This window comes from Rhipicephalus microplus, chromosome 7 (assembly GCF_043290135.1).
Source record: "Rhipicephalus microplus isolate Deutch F79 chromosome 7, USDA_Rmic, whole genome shotgun sequence".
NCBI classification, from domain to species: Eukaryota; Metazoa; Arthropoda; class Arachnida; order Ixodida; family Ixodidae; genus Rhipicephalus; species Rhipicephalus microplus.
In genome coordinates this window covers 66,745,182-66,760,887 of record NC_134706.1, presented here as the reverse complement: position 1 = coordinate 66,760,887, position 15,706 = coordinate 66,745,182, and the positions used below count along the sequence as shown (strand labels likewise).

Sequence of the window (15,706 nt, the reverse complement as noted above, 5' to 3'; positions counted from 1 at the left end):
GTCGAAGTTTTCGAGTTTCGGCGAGACCTTACGATGCCTCACGAGGACAGCGTAGGCGTCGACACGAATGATGCAAAATATCAAGTCATAAAAGTTGGTCAAAAGCTGTGTTGTATGCGATGTTGTGCGTGCGTGCGCGTGCGTGCGTGCGTGCGTGCGCGCGCGCGTGTGCGTGTGCGTGTGCGCGCGCGCGCGTGCGTGTGTGTGTGTGTGTGTGTGTGTGTGTGTGTGTGTGTGTGTGTGTGTGTGTGTGTGTGTGTGTGTGTGTGTGTGTGTGTGTGTGTGTGTGTGTGTGTGTGTGTGTGTGTGTGTGTGTGTGTGTGTGTGTGTGTGTGTGTGTGTGCAATCAGTGTACGAAGTCACATGACCTCAATAAGCATAACGTCATCAGTGATGACACGTAACAACAAAATCTGTGACCTCCTAATGACGCCGCATGATGGTGGCATCATCGTTAGGTCAAAAGCATGCCGATCGCCGAGAATGGCCAAACCCACAATAGGTGCAACAGTCAAATGAAAAAAAAAGTAGGAAAAATCAAGCATAGATTTTGCCTTATTGTTGCCTCGAAGAAACGCGTAATGGACCATGCAACTTTCACCGCGAAGTCTGTGAGTAATAGTTCGAGGAATGCCCTGTAAGCAATCATGAGTCACCAGCTCACCCAATCAGCCATTTTGTGAATATTTCGGCAGGAAAATTTAAATTGAAGTTCTAACATTCATTTTCTCTTATATTTAAAAAGATATGATGAAATAAACGACATTAGAGTTCTCAGGGTACAATTTATCAATCTAGGTCGATTCATGGTTTCGCTTTAGTGTTATTTTAAGGACATTTAGAACGGGAAGCAGTGTGCACAGCTGATAACGCATCTGTAAGTAAACGGATTCCAAGAAAAAGCAGACTTGGGTGGTCGGATGAGATTAATGTGTTCAAGAATATTCTGGAACACGGGCAAGTCAGGCGTGATATAGGTGAGTCAATGTACTAACCACCCTGATTAAGCAGACTTAAGTGTCAATATATAAATATGGTTTTCAATCTTTGTATGCTGTAGCGTTAAACAGCTAATTTCTCCGAAATTCTGGCGTTGGTGTTGGCCATGGCGGCGTCATTGGGCATGAGGGAAAAGCCTCATCTTGTCGATGACGAAAAATTGAGAAAGGTGCAAAGAAAGTAGACAATTTGCGGTCCGAGCGGGAATCCAATGCAGGTCGTCTGTTTTGAAAGCAGGTGTTTCAACACTAAGCCACAATATTTCTTGAAGCTGCTTTCGAAAAAAACGCTATATAGAGTTCACGTAGGGGAAGGATCCTCTTTTAATATCTAATTTATTATTTATTATTGTAATACCTGGGGTTTTACGTCCCAAAATCGCAATATGATTATAATTGCTTAAAATGAAAGACGACGACAGTCTCGCACCGTACGCCTAAAATCATCATTATGCTTCAGAGTAGCGTTGAAGGCTGGAGGAGGTGATCATGCCGTCGGTCCCTGTCTTTTTTACATTTGGGGCCGAAACCCGGGAGTGCTCGTTCCAGGACTACGATGTCATCAGCCGAGCGTCTTCGGAAGGTGCGTGGGATTGTTAGGGTCAGCGTCTCACGAAATATTATGCTCCTGATAGGACAACTGCGGGACTCCGAAACCGTAAAACACGATGTGAACAGGCAAATCACCGTTTGGACGACTAGAGAAGCTGAGCTCCGCCCGTTGACCAAGCCAATCCTCGACGTAACTGCAAATGAGGCAGTTGACCAAGAACTCGAGGATGCGGCACACTATCATGAGAAGATAGTGTATGCAATTGCTGAGGGGCAGTACTTCCTCTCTGAACATGAACAGCCTTTTCAGCTATCGCGACACGACCTATTCTGCGCTTTCTTGCGACGCGACAATGCAAACCACAACGGAGCTGGCTTGTGTAGAATTGTCAACAACTGTAACAGCATCCCCAAAGACATGGAAAGAGACATCCCAAGTTACGAAAGAAGGCTCACATTCTAAGCACAAAAGCGGATTGTCAGCGAGTACAGAGATAAATGGAATCATCTCAATCAAAGTGGAAATCATTAACGCCCAATCAGTGGTGATGACGTGCGTGAACAAGGAGCTTCACCAGGAATCATTCGAAGAGGGACCTGAAGAGGGAGCTCACGGACAGCTGTTACACTATTGGGTAGGCGAGGGTGAGCCAGTGGATCAGTTTCGAAGTGGCAGGAAGAACCGAGAGAAGAGTATCAGTCTATAACAAATCCCGAAAGTTCAGGGTGGAAGTCGTAGTAGAAGCTATGAACACCACCATCGAAGAAGATGAACGCGCTGCTGTCAGTGACCAACTGAGGAAGCGGACAAATGAAAAATCCTCGCCTACACCTTGCCTATCAGCAACAATGACTCCTCCGACCTCTTCGATGGTGAAACCAGCAATCTATTGTTTCCTGTGGGGCCCCAGTCGTTGTTTGGACAGGCTGCACGTCACGACATTGTTCCGCTCAACTTGGAAGAACTGGATGACTCTGTCACAAAACAAAGGGATGGTCGCCTGAAAACGAAAGTGAAAGCATTGCTTCGAACTGCGAAAGTGAAGCTGGGGGTCCTGAAAAAAGGAGCCGGAGAAGGACTCCCACCGCGCAAAGCAACTGCGCAAGCATCGCAGAAAAAATATTCCAACTGAGCAGCGAGAGAGCAGGGTGCAGGGTGCAGGGTTCGAGCCGCAGAAATAAACGCTGCTGCAGGTATCCAGGCTCTTCAAGGAGAATAGTCTTGGAGAAGACACCATAACGCTCCAGTAAACGGTCTATATTAGAACCTGAGCTTGCAGTACATCCAAAGCGCCACACCGAGATCGAAACGACGAAGATAGAACCGTACACGTCATTTACGCGTTGGTTCAGCAGACTTCATCTCATATTGCTGTCACAGACGTGGTGATAGTACAAGAACACCTGTCCCAATAATGTAACTGCATCATGGATGAGACAGTTCCCAGGGCCTGTCGAGGCGTAAACAGCGTGCATTGGCGAGAACGGACACACGCAAAGAAAGATACAGACACGGGCGCTGGCTAAAACTGAAGTTTTATTGCTCATACGCCACGGGTACAACAACCGTGACGTAACAGAATTCTAACCTGCAACACTCAGACTGGTGCTTTCTTCCTAGATTTCGCCAAAGCATTTGATGCTGCCCTCATCAACGCCTAACTCTTAAATTATTTTGCTAAATCGAGAGCCTAACGTACTTGCATGATTAACATCTTCCCTGACTAATCACTCCCGATTCGTGTTTGTTAATAATCACTCTTATAGCCGACCCCCTGTCGCTTCAGGTGCCCCGCAAAGGTCTGTTCTAAGAACCCTGCTCTTCTTATTTATATTAACGATATATCATTTTATGTATCGTGTAACTTAATTTCGTATGTTTGCAGATGGCTGCGTGATCTACTGATCAGTAACCAACCCCGTGGACCAAACAATAATTCAGCATGACCCTAACAACGTGCAAACATCATGTAATCGTTTGCAAATCAACCTCAATCCCAATAAATGTAAACTTGCTTCCTGTTCTTTCCGCCATGACTTTTTAAAGTTTCCTTATTCTATCGCTAATGTTCCTATTCAATCACCTTAATCATTCAAGTACCTCGGTGTCACTTTGGCTGATCATCTGTCCTGGCATCATCACACTACTGAAATTATTTCAGCTGCTAATAAATCACTTGAATTTCTCAGACGTCCCTTACACCGTACCCCGACCCATGTCAAGATGCTTGCATATAAATCATTTGTGAGGCCTAAGAAATCGGGCTCCCAGGTTCATTCTGCACAGTCATATGATATCAGCATCTCATCTCTCAATGCAGAATCGGGTTCGGGAACTCTTGGTTCCTGCCAAAGGTTTTCCGCCCTTTTTATTTTTCATGTTTTATTTCAGTTCACTGAATTATCCTACATACATCACGCCCCCTTCTCACATATCTCATCGCACTGGTCAAAATCTTACTGGTCGAAATCTCACATATCTCATCGCACTGGTCAAAATACCACGTACGCGAACCACTGCATTCCAAGCCTCTTTTTTTTCATACTAGCAGAAAAGGACTAATACAGCCTTCCTCACGCCACCTGTACCATAATTAACTCATCTATGTTTGCTGAAGCTATTAATAACACCCATGTATAGTTTTCGTTAACACCACCCCTTATGTGATACCCCTAAAGGGGGTCTTTAAAAAAATGAAGCGAAGTGAAGATTGCTATAGCGCGAGCTCACAACAACATCGTTCTGAGATCACGCTATAACAATCGTCATCGTTTATATTTTAGTTCCCTGAAGCGATCGATATTGGACATTGTGACAAGACTTCGGCATTTACGTGCTAAAATTAAGACATTATTGGCTCATTTTGGTCTATAAGGTATTCCGGTATGCATGAAATGCTTCGCTTGTAGCAGAATACCGGTTGTGAACGGCACATTTCTGAGAATTAAAACGTGGCCACACAGCCAAAAGTGGTTGCCATCGAGTCGAGCTCGAATCTACGAAGTAGCCATGGTGCGTTCTATTGCTCGTGATCTCTTAAGTTCTGTTTTCGTTTGCTTTCAATTCGTGTTCTCAAGCTTCGTCAGTAAAAAAAAATGTACGTAGAGTCGACACCGCTTTCAAGAGCCACACTGAAGTGATCAATGCTTTAGGCTTAGCGAGTGCCGAAGGGCGCTCACAGATTCTCGCAGAACGTGGATTGCACGTTTGTTGTTTTTTATCCGTCATAGCTAGCGCCACTTAACGTGCTTGCCGCTGTTTTGCGGCTACCATAGCCTCCAATCTAACTTGAGTTTTTTCGAGCTGACTTAGCACCACTATGATAAAAACCGCTAATTCGTCATCATGGCAGAGCTGGACTGCTATTCGGCAGAAGTGAGATTCGGTCATTTCTTTGTGTTTAGAAAAAGTGGGTAACGATTTAGAGTACTAGATACTCTATTTGAGAGCATGAAGCTGTCCCGTGGGCCTCACACTTGATCAGTCCCTGTTGACAAAATTACGCTGTTAACGAGTTCACGACGAGTCTACAACAAACCTACTACCTACTGATACTTCATTATCAGTCGACCAACGTTTGTGCGTATCTACTGTTCGAATACTTTTTTTACTTATTGAAGATGATAGTCTCTCTTCGAATGCGATTCATCCACCCGCCCAATGTTTAAACACTTCCTTAATGCCCAGCCATCTTGATCTGGCGACTGCGTAAATACTTGTGAACATTGTCGATCAAAAAGCTAATATTACGCATATCTCAGTCGCAACATGAAAACATAGATCGGTCGTGTGTTCCTTTACTGGAAAATACATAGATATACATAATCCTGAAGACCCTAGCATTTCTCTTGCCACGATAAAAATTTGGCGCTATGCACGAAAAAGTGCTCTGCCGACAACACGTTGCTGCCACCTGGCAGTGATCCTGGGTTCTACACAAACTCATGTTTCCCGATGGCAGTACCAGATGGCGTTCATATCTCACGCAGCGCATCCACACCAAAGACTGTCGTCTTTCGACGACATTTGTAGCGAAGCAAGGTGATATGCGGCCAACTTCCTTACTGTCACTGGACAGTTCCTTACTGTCACTGGAAAGTACTGTCACTGGACAGTTGCGCAGAGACTGTTATAGGCCTACTGGTTCCTCGTATAAATGCGATTAACTGACTTGCCTGGACATGCAGCTCTCAATCTGGAGGGCGTCCGGGTGCGGCTTGCGCACAATAGACGAGATCACGAAGTATGCGACGAGCACGAAGACGGTGAGAGCCACCACGCCGAGTGGAGCCATGCTGTGGGCCCACGATCGCAACGCCACCACTGCCGCATGCCGCCAGGTGAATACGCTGGAGCGATGCTGGTCCTCTTCAGATGGCAAAGCCTGTAGACAGAGTGAGCAGGCGAGCAGATCTTAAAAAAGTTTCGGGGCACCTTCCCTATCATAAAAATGAGAAAAAGTGAAGTTGGGCACATGTACAAACATGCCTGACCTTATTTATTTATTTATATGTTTATTTATTTCTTTATTTATTTATTTATTTATTTATTTATTTACTTCTTTATTTCAATCGCTTTGCGAAATCTTTCTAAATTCTCACTTTCTCCTTTCTGGGAGTGCACACATGGCAATGGTAGTCAGAGAAAACGGCGCCCTAATGGTGCATGTGCTGCGCAGTCAGAAGTGTCGAGGTTGTAGAGGCCGAGCAAGTGGCTCTAACCCTAGCCATCAGCCAAAATGGGGTCCCGGTTGATATCAGGGACTCTAAAAACGCCGTGAGAAATCATGAACTGCGGAAGCTGAAGGAGACTGCCCTCCGTATATTAAACATGGCGGGTGGACCCCGAGAGACGGTCCTGCTCGTCCGAGCACCAGCTCACCAGGGACTGTGAGAGGGGCTCATTTGACTGATTGGTTGATTCATTGATTGATTGATTGATTGATTGATTGATTTGTGGGGCTTAACGTCCCGAAACCACCATATGATTATGAGAGACGCCATATTGGAGGGCTCCACAAATTTTGACCACCTGGGGTTCTTTAACGTGCACCCAAATCTGAGCACATGGCCCTACAACATTTCCGCCTCCATTGGAAATGCAACCGCAACTGCTGGGATTCAATCCCGTGACATGCTGGTGTCACAGAACGAGCGCTAAAAATGGGCGCGCCGCCAAATTCTTGCGGTAACGCGCGGAAGAGACGCCGGGAGGTCAAAAGAAAAAAAAAAGAAAACAAACATCCAAGGCTCCCCGGGCGCGCGCTCTCCCCTTGGAAGCGTGGCTTCGCCGACGAACCTCCTCACCCCATATCGGCGGCCAAGATAGCCCGCGAAAGTTCTAGAACGAAAGGGGCGTGGTCATACCGAGTTGAGTCATCGGCCGCGGAGGGCATTCCAACCGTCTCGCCCTCTTCCCAGCCTTCGCTGCGTATAGCGCCGACGAAATGACGAGAACCTTCTGGAATGTCGCGCGCAAGGTATTTAACCGAGCAGCCGAGATGAGAGATCAGGAGAAGACGGAAGTTAACGCCAGAGTGCGTAGGGTATACCGCCGTGTAGTCGGCGAAGGTTTTGTCCGTAGAGACAAAGCAGGAGAAGAAGATGATTTCCACCTGAGGGGTGACGACTCGAGCTACAGGCAAGAGCGTGTTTACCGCTATCGAGCGAAGACGCGTGGCAACGGCTGCGTGTGGGAAGCCGACGTGTTTCCGGCGAAGAAGTTTGAAGCTTGGAGAGTGACCTATTGAAGACGTGAGGTTTCCTGGAAGAGAAACTTCGAGGGCTACGGAACGACAACAACGCTGAACTTTGAGTGAGTGGTTCTCGGAAGAGTATCATTCAGACTTGTGTTCCAAGAACTTTGGACTGAATAGGTTTTCTATCTCTTTAGTCTTTAAGTGTCTTGGTTGTTCAATGCATGCGACTGCATTGTAGTGCGTATTGTTGTCTGTGTCCGTCGTTTCGAGAGTGGCTGATTGTACTGTGTAGTACGTTGTTTGATCGGTGGCATATTGTACTCAGCTATTGTGGAGTGAGCCTATTTGTGTATTGTTATTCTGATCTGCCATTATTGAGAATATAGTTTTGTTTGTTTATGAACTCTCGGCTCTGACTTGTTCTTTGGGCCACAGCCGGCGTCCGCTGGCGCGCCAAAAAGGACCACTTCTAAATTGTCCACGCTTTCGTGGTGCGGTTCGGGGGGCCGATACTTTGGCCCTTGGAATTAGCCCGGCGATCGCCTCCCTAATTAACGGGACCTGGGTGTGACAATTAATCTGGCGTCCGCGACAGGACCTTTTGGTGCACAGTGAGTCCAAAGTAGTGAGAAAGAGCCTCGAGTTGTTGATAGTGCTATCGCAACGATTTTGTGTATTGTTCAGTGTTCTCGTTAACGAGTGCAGTGGAGTGTTCCGATAGACTGATTTAGGCAGATACTTTTTTACACGCTGCAAGACTTTATTTGCGAGACACCATGGATCTCGAAAAGTTAGTAGCTCTTGGTGAGAAGATGGGTCTTTCTGGCGCCGAACTACGGAAATGGGTAAGCCAGAAGGAGAAAGAGGCGGTGGAGAGAGAGAGGTTGGCAGCTGAGAGAGCCAAGGAAGAAAAAGCAGCTGAGTTGGAACGAGAGAGGTTGGCAGCTGAGAGGGCGAAAGAAGAAAGAGAGCAACAATTGAAGTTGGAGTTGGAGAGAGAAAAGCTGGCAGCTGAAAGGGCGAAAGAAGAAACAGAGGCAAAGAAGCGACAGTTGAGAGAAGAAAGAGAGCAGCAATTGAAGTTGGAGCTGGAGAGAGAAAAGTTGGCAGCTGAAAGGGCGAGAGAAGAAAGAGAAGCAAAGGAGCGACAGCTGAAAGACGAAAGAGAAGCAAAGGAGCGACAGCTGAAAGAAGAAAAAGAAGCGGAGATGGCTGAAAGGGAACGGCAGCGGCAGCACGAGATGGAACTCGAGCGGCTCCGTTTGCAACAGCGAAGTGAAACTCCGGTCCAAGCTAGAGTTGAAACCAGCGAACGGGAGGAACATGGCTTCCGCTTGAACCCAAGCAAGCTGCTCGTGGCATTTGATGAAAGGAAGGACGATCTTGACGCGTACCTTCACAGATTTGAGACAATTGGAAGGAGCCAGAATTGGCCGGAATATCAATGGGCAACTGCTTTGAGTACTTGCTTGAGTGGTGAAGCGCTCAGTGAGTACGGTAGGCTGACGCCGACCGATGCAGCCAACTATGCAAAGGTGAAAGCTGCTTTGCTGAAGCGATTTAGATTTACTGTAGAAGCTTTCCGGGACAGATTTCGGACAGGAAAGCCAGCTGATGGTGAGACGGCTACGCAGTATGCCGCCAGACTTTGCCATTATTTGGACAGATGGATTGAACTTTCAGGGACAGCGCAGGAATACGATGAGCTTAGAGAGCTCCTAATTAGAGAACAATTTCTTACTAGTTGCCACCCAAGCCTGTCACTGTACTTGAAAGAGAGGAAGGCTGACTCACTTGAAGACATGCTTGAATTGGCTGATCAATTCTTGGAAGCGCAAGGTGGAACTAATTTGGCCAAGGTCAAGAAGGATTGTTCCGATGATTCGAAGAAATTGGCTCCCGAAGAAAAGAAGCGTGCACCAGAGAGCATTCCGCGATGTTTTTTGTGCAACCGAGTTTGTCATCGCGCGAAAAACTGTCGAACGATCTTTACGAGCCCTACGGCAGTAAAATGTTTTAAGTGTGGCCAGACTGGGCACAAAGCAGACGCATGTCGAAACGGAGCGAGTCAAACTCACCAGGTATCCTGTGTGCTAGCAGCACCGAAATCCTATGATAATGCCGTCACCGACGGATTTGTAGAGTTGAAAAATGGGGAGAAAATTCCTATTGTGGGAGCTGTAATGTCAAAACGGCCAACCGGTGTTACGAAGGGAATGCCAACGCTGCCTGGAAAGGTTGCGGGGAAGAAGATTACGGTTCTAAGAGATACCGGTAGCTCCACGGTTATCGTGCGGAGAAATTTGGCACGGGAAAGTGAGTTGACCGGCAAAACGAAACCGGTTTGCCTAATTGACCGTACAGTTCGGATGCTTCCCGAAGCAGAAATTGAGGTTGAAACCGCGTACTTCAGCGGGAAGGTTACTGCTTTATGCATGACGACCCCCCTTTACGACCTTGTCATCGGAAACATCGCCGGAGCGCGAGGACCGAATGATCCGGAATGTTTGGGAGAAGACCCTAAGATAGAGCCCTCGCAAACCCAGTTACCGCGAGATACAGTGGAGGAGCATCCCGTGACGGATCTCACTAGAGCACAAGGTGAAGCCGCGGCGCAAGAGACGGCGAATGAGAAGACGATCGTGTTGAATGAGTTCACGCGCCGGGCAGCTGGACTTACGTCGGCACGACCTCAACCGACCGACAGTGTAAAGGAGACGGAGTCGGCCAGCCAGGCCAAATGTAGAGACATGAACAAGCTGGTAAATAACCAGACCGGACCCGTCGAACGTCATGACCCGTTAGCAGGGTCGGAAGTGACAACGATGGCTGAGACGCTGCCTCAGATACCGTCGTTGGAAAAAGCTCGCCGAAAAAGAACAAGGGAAAACAAGAAGAGATCGAGCAAGCACCGCAAGAAAGGACGCAAACGCAGCTCGAAATACACAGAATAGGTGCTGAGGTCGAATCAAAATGTGTTTGGCAGTGCTGAGTGCCATATGTTGTGTTGATGTTGTGTTATCCTGTGTCACAAGTGTCGAAGTGTTTGTGCTGTGATGTGATGTATAGTGTTGTATAATTGTTGTAATGAGAGAACTTTGTACATTTGTATTATTGGGAATGTGTGGTGGAGTGTTGTACTCATGTGCCTGTGGTTATATTTCATGTGTTGTGTAATTGAATTACAATGTGCAATTGTATTGAGTGAACCATTGCGAATGTGACGTGTCATGAGCGACGGACTATGTTACAGTCTTTGAGTGTGTGGGGACTGTTCGCGCTCGTTTGTGTGGTTCTGAATATTATGAGATGTTATTCTTAAAGTGGAGGGCAGTGTCACAGAACGAGCGCTAAAAATGGGCACGCCGCCAAATTCTTGCGGTAACGCGCGGAAGAGACGCCGGGAGGTCAAAAGAAAAAAAAGAAAACAAACATCCAAGGCTCCCCGGGCGCGCGCTCTCCCCTTGGAAGCTTGGCTTCGCCGACGAACCTCCTCACCCCATATCGGCGGCCGAGATAGCCCGCGAAAGTTCTAGAACTAAAGGGGCGTGGTCATACCGAGTTGAGTCATCGGCCGCGGAGGGCATTCCAACCGTCTCGCCCTCTTCCCAGCCTTCGCTGCGTATCGCGCCGACGAAATGACGAGAACCTTCTGGAATGTCGCGCGCAAGGTATTTAACCGAGCAGCCGAGATGAGAGATCAGGAGAAGACGGAAGTTAACGCCAGAGTGCGTAGGGTATACCGCCGTGTAGTCGGCGAAGGTTTTGTCCGTAGAGACAAAGCAGGAGAAGAAGATGATTTCCACCTGAGGGGTGACGACTCGAGCTACAGGCAAGAGCGTGTTTACCGCTATCGAGCGAAGACGCGTGGCAACGGCTGCGTGTGGGAAGCCGACGTGTTTCCGGCGAAGAAGTTTGAAGCTTGGAGAGTGACCTATTGAAGACGTGAGGTTTCCTGGAAGAGAAACTTCGAGGGCTACGGAACGACAACAACGCTGAACTTTGAGTGAGTGGTTCTCGGAAGAGTATCATTCAGACTTGTGTTCCAAGAACTTTGGACTGAATAGGTTTTCTATCTCTTTAGTCTTTAAGTGTCTTGGTTGTTCAATGCATGCGACTGCATTGTAGTGCGTATTGTTGTCTGTGTCCGTCGTTTCGAGAGTGGCTGATTGTACTGTGTAGTACATTGTTTGATCGGTGGCATATTGTACTCAGCTATTGTGGAGTGAGCCTATTTGTGTATTGTTATTCTGATCTGCCATTATTGAGAATATAGTTTTGTTTGTTTATCAACTCTCGGCTCTGACTTGTTCTTTGGGCCACAGCCGGCGTCCGCTGGAGCGCCAAAAAGGACCACTTCTAAATTGTCCACGCTTTCGTGGTGCGGTTCGGGGGGCCGATACTTTGGCCTTTGGAATTAGCCCGGCGATCGCCTCCCTAATTAACGGGACCTGGGTGTGACAGCGGGTCAGCAGCCGAGTACTTTAGCCACTAGACCACCACGGTGGGGCTGGGGGCTCATTTGGTCGCCTTAGGTCTCAGCTACTGGTCTATCCCCGGCACCTTCCAACTTACAAAAAGAAGATAGGATATGCGCACATATCATAAAATCATAGCACACTACATGCTTAATAATCAGCAAGTATACCGGGAACAGACAGATCACACAGTAAGAAAGACGGGGTTATGTGTTGAAAGTTACAGACGGACCGGATTTTCCCAGACACCATATTTACAGAAAGTGGCATTCAGAAGATTTCTGTTCCCAGTGCAAATTTTGTAACGAGGTTCACAATTTGGTCGAAGATGGTGTGGACACTTCCGGGTAAAGACATGCAGCCCAGGCTACAACGTCCAGCAAGCTATCATCAGTCAAGCGCTTTTTGCTGCGGTGTCTCGGGGGTTTCCAGCCGGAGAATGCCTGACATAACTGAATACTTTTTCTGGACGAAGCTCTTTAGGCTGTGGGTCGTTCCCTTCTCTGTCGTAATTGTATTTAGCCACCTCTGGTTAATGAGTTGCTCTATAGATGGCGTTGTGTGTGGCCTTTGGGAATAATATAAAAAGATGGCGTTGCTAGCTTTCACAGCATATTCACGGAGTGAATGATGATGAGTGGGGCAAAGTTTCCGCCCGTCATTCATCCATGCGTGCGTCCGTTCGCCCGTCTATCTATCCATCCATCTGTCCAAGCGTCCGTGCTTTTGTTCGTACGTCCCTACGTCCGTTAGTCCATCTGTCCGTTCGTGCGTCTGTCTGTACGTCTGTGCTTCCGTCCATGCGTCCGTCAGTATGTCCATGGTTTGATCATCCATCCATGTGTCCATCCGAGCGTTCCAATGAACCAACGCTTCGCCCCACTTATCATCATTTGCTCCGTGTATATGCTGCGATTTTCTATGAACCGTTCTTTCCCTCTCTTTCTCTTTCCATGCTGGGAGCCACACCTTTATACACGTACTTTGCTGCGTGACACCTCAGTCACTACAGCCAGCTACGGCGGTTACGCGTTCATACCCAGGCAACAATGAAATGTACTAACGCTAAATTACAAGGCGCCTCAATAAAAAACGCCAGGCCTGCGTGGAACGTGCAGCACTGTCACAGTGAAAGCTCAGAGCATTTTCTTAACGCTGCTACAAGCCCACTTGCAGGCATTCACTATGCTAGCCTTCGTCATTCTTCGGAGAAGCCTGATATCCACTACATACTTGTTAAGAACATTGCGCAATACTTTCATGCAGTGGCTGACGAGGATGAAGAATGATGCCTCAAGTGGGTATGCGCCACAGTTACTAGGTGAATAAGAAGAAGAAGAAGCATTGATAATGTGTTGGTTCAGTGGAACACCCACACTTTATGCAACTCGCATTGTGTGACGCCTGGTTGTGAAGCCTTCCATGCTAAAACTAGGGTGCACCTCGGTGGAACAGCGGCTGCAGGGCTCGGCTGCTGACCCAAAGGTCGAGGGTTCGATCCCGGCCATGGCACGCACAATTTGATGGAGGCGAAATGGTTGAGGCCCGCGTACTGTGGGCGTTAACACCTGATGGCCAATATTTCAGGGCTCCTCACTACGGCGTCTCTCATAATATCGTGATTTTGGTACGTAGAAACCCAGATATTATTATTATTTATTCGAAAAGTATGGGAGAGCAGTCTGAGTTAAGAGTGCTTGATGATGTCCGATAAGGAACTCAATTTCTTGCGGAGGCCCCGCCGTGGTGGTCTAGTGGCTAAAGTACTCGGCAGCTGACCCACAGGTCGCGGGATCGAATCCAGGCTGCGGCGGCTGCATTTACAATGGAGGCGGAAATATTGTAGGCCCGTATGCTCAGATTTGGGTCGCGTTAACCCCAGGTAGTCAAAATTTTCGGAGCCCTCGACTACGGGGTCTCTCACTATCCTATGGTGGCTTTGGGACGTTCAACCCCACATATCTATCAATCAATGAAAACATAGCTCGCGCGGAAGGCGAAGTAATACAGTCACTGTTTCTCCTGAAAGGCGAAGCACCAAATGTCAGATTTATCTAAAAGGCAATCCTTAAAGGTCGCAACATCGCCAGAGAGGCCAAGGACTCGAGGTGAAACCCTCTCCAGATTGTCAAAGCATTAAAAGTCACAATTTTTCCACAAGGACGAAATACTGTAGTAATTATTTCTTCCCTTCGACGAAGTATTATACAAGTCAGAGCCACGTTGACACGCGCAGTAACGCGAAAACGAATTAAAACACCACGTGCACTCACCAGGTCATGCATGTGAGCGAGCACCGAGCTGCCGATGGAGTCGCTACGCCTGGGTGCATGGCTCGAGTCTCCGTCCGCGGGGCTCTCTGAAGCGCTGGGCGCCGCTTTGGGACTCTCGTCGAGGGGTCCCTGCTGGCCAGCCGGTTCCGACGGCTTCTTCGCGGCGGAGCTCTTTCGTGGCGTCGGTGAGCTGGTGCGAGAAGAGTGAGGTGATCTTCTCTGCACCGAGACGTCCGTTTTAGCATTCATCTTCCGAACTTATCGGGAACGCCGACCCGACAGCCAAGCTCTTCTTCTTCGTCTTCTTCTCTCGAAGTGGCTCGTGCCTGGTCTCTACTGCCTTCCCGTTCCACAGGCTGCTCAACAGGCGTCCTACTTTTCGGTGCATGGGTCTGGTTGGGTAGTTGAGAGCCGGATAGTCTTTAAGAGCGAAGCTGTTTAGCAAATCGTTTCTTGTTTGTCGATCGCAGAACACTACCATAATCTTGATGGGCATAAGCCAGGAAACTTTCATCATCGTGAATCGGTATGCGCGAATAAAATTAAGTGCTACTGCTCACTACTGGTGCACTAAAAAACTAATAAGGCACTAATTGCTTTCTTTTTGTTATCAATATTTCATACTTTAAATGTCTAAATAGTTCACGTGATTGTAGCGAGAGGCAGAGAGACGTGATGAATCTCGCAAATGTAATATAAAGAGCCAAAGTGTAGCGGTGAAGGCTGCCTGCGTCCTAGCCGCCAGGAATGGTTTTCTTCTAGCACGCGCCTCGAGCTCCCAGCACGAGTGGCGCAGTGTTGTCTTTAAGTGATGATGAAGGCGCTACAGGGCTCCCTGCCAAACATCTTGAGATGAAACTTGTTTCTTATATAGGGTTTTCCCCTAGCGCTTAGCACGATTTGTAAGGTATATACAAAATAAATGGAGGGAAACAAACTAAATGCACGAACGACAATCCATAGGCTGTCCTTTGGGAAGTCCGAGTCGTTAACATGAAAACGCACAAAGTCGTCATGATTTTGCCGATGGTCGGCATTGGCAGGAACGTGGGGGGAGGGGGGAATAAACAACAAGAGGGAAGGCAGGGAAGTTAACCAGGCACATGTCCGGTTTGCTACCCTACGCTGGGTGAATGGGAAGGGGACATAAAGATGAGAGAGAGGGAAAAGAGAAGAGAAAGAGAGAGAGAAAAAAAAGAGGGTTGTCAGTTCATCGGCTGGCGCGTATGCAGCGGTGGCACTACACAAAAGTTAAAGGTGGTCACGTAGGCCTGTAGTCCTCAAAACGCAAAAGACAGCTTTGACTGCTTTTTGAGCCGACGAAAGGCGATGATGGTGTTCCAGTAGCATCTGCACAGAGAGTGGCCGATCGTCCAATTGTCGCAATGTGTCCGAAAGCTTCCGTCTTTCAGAGGCAAATTGAGGGCAATGGCATATCAGATGGTCGATGTCTTCTTTGGTGCAGCAGGCGTCGCATTCCGCATTGTCGGTCAATCCGATGAGGGTTCTATATGCTTTTGTGAAGGCAACCCCCAACCAAAGGTGACAAAGAAGTGAAGCTTCACGTCGACGAAGTCCGGATGGAGGTTGAAGTTCCAATCGAGGGTTTTTTTTTGTATAGTCTCGTATGTCTTATGCTTGGGGTGTTCCACTCCTGCAGACTCAGACTACGTGCCAGATGACGAAGTTGCTTTGCAGCGTCGGTC

General features: G+C 47.9%; 1 protein-coding gene across 1 annotated transcript in view; it reads right to left on the bottom strand.

Moving 5' to 3' along the window:
• Nucleotides 1–14,249, bottom strand: part of LOC142767782 (endothelin-converting enzyme 1-like) — a 67,196-nt gene extending 52,947 nt beyond the window's left edge. The window contains exons 1-2 of the mRNA XM_075870020.1: nt 14,001–14,249; nt 5,727–5,935 (exon numbers count right to left, since the gene is read on the bottom strand). Of these exons, the coding sequence (XP_075726135.1) occupies nt 5,727–5,935; nt 14,001–14,249 (458 nt within the window). The remainder of the gene's footprint in view (nt 1–5,726; nt 5,936–14,000) is intronic.
• Between the last annotated feature and the right edge of the window lie 1,457 nt (nt 14,250–15,706).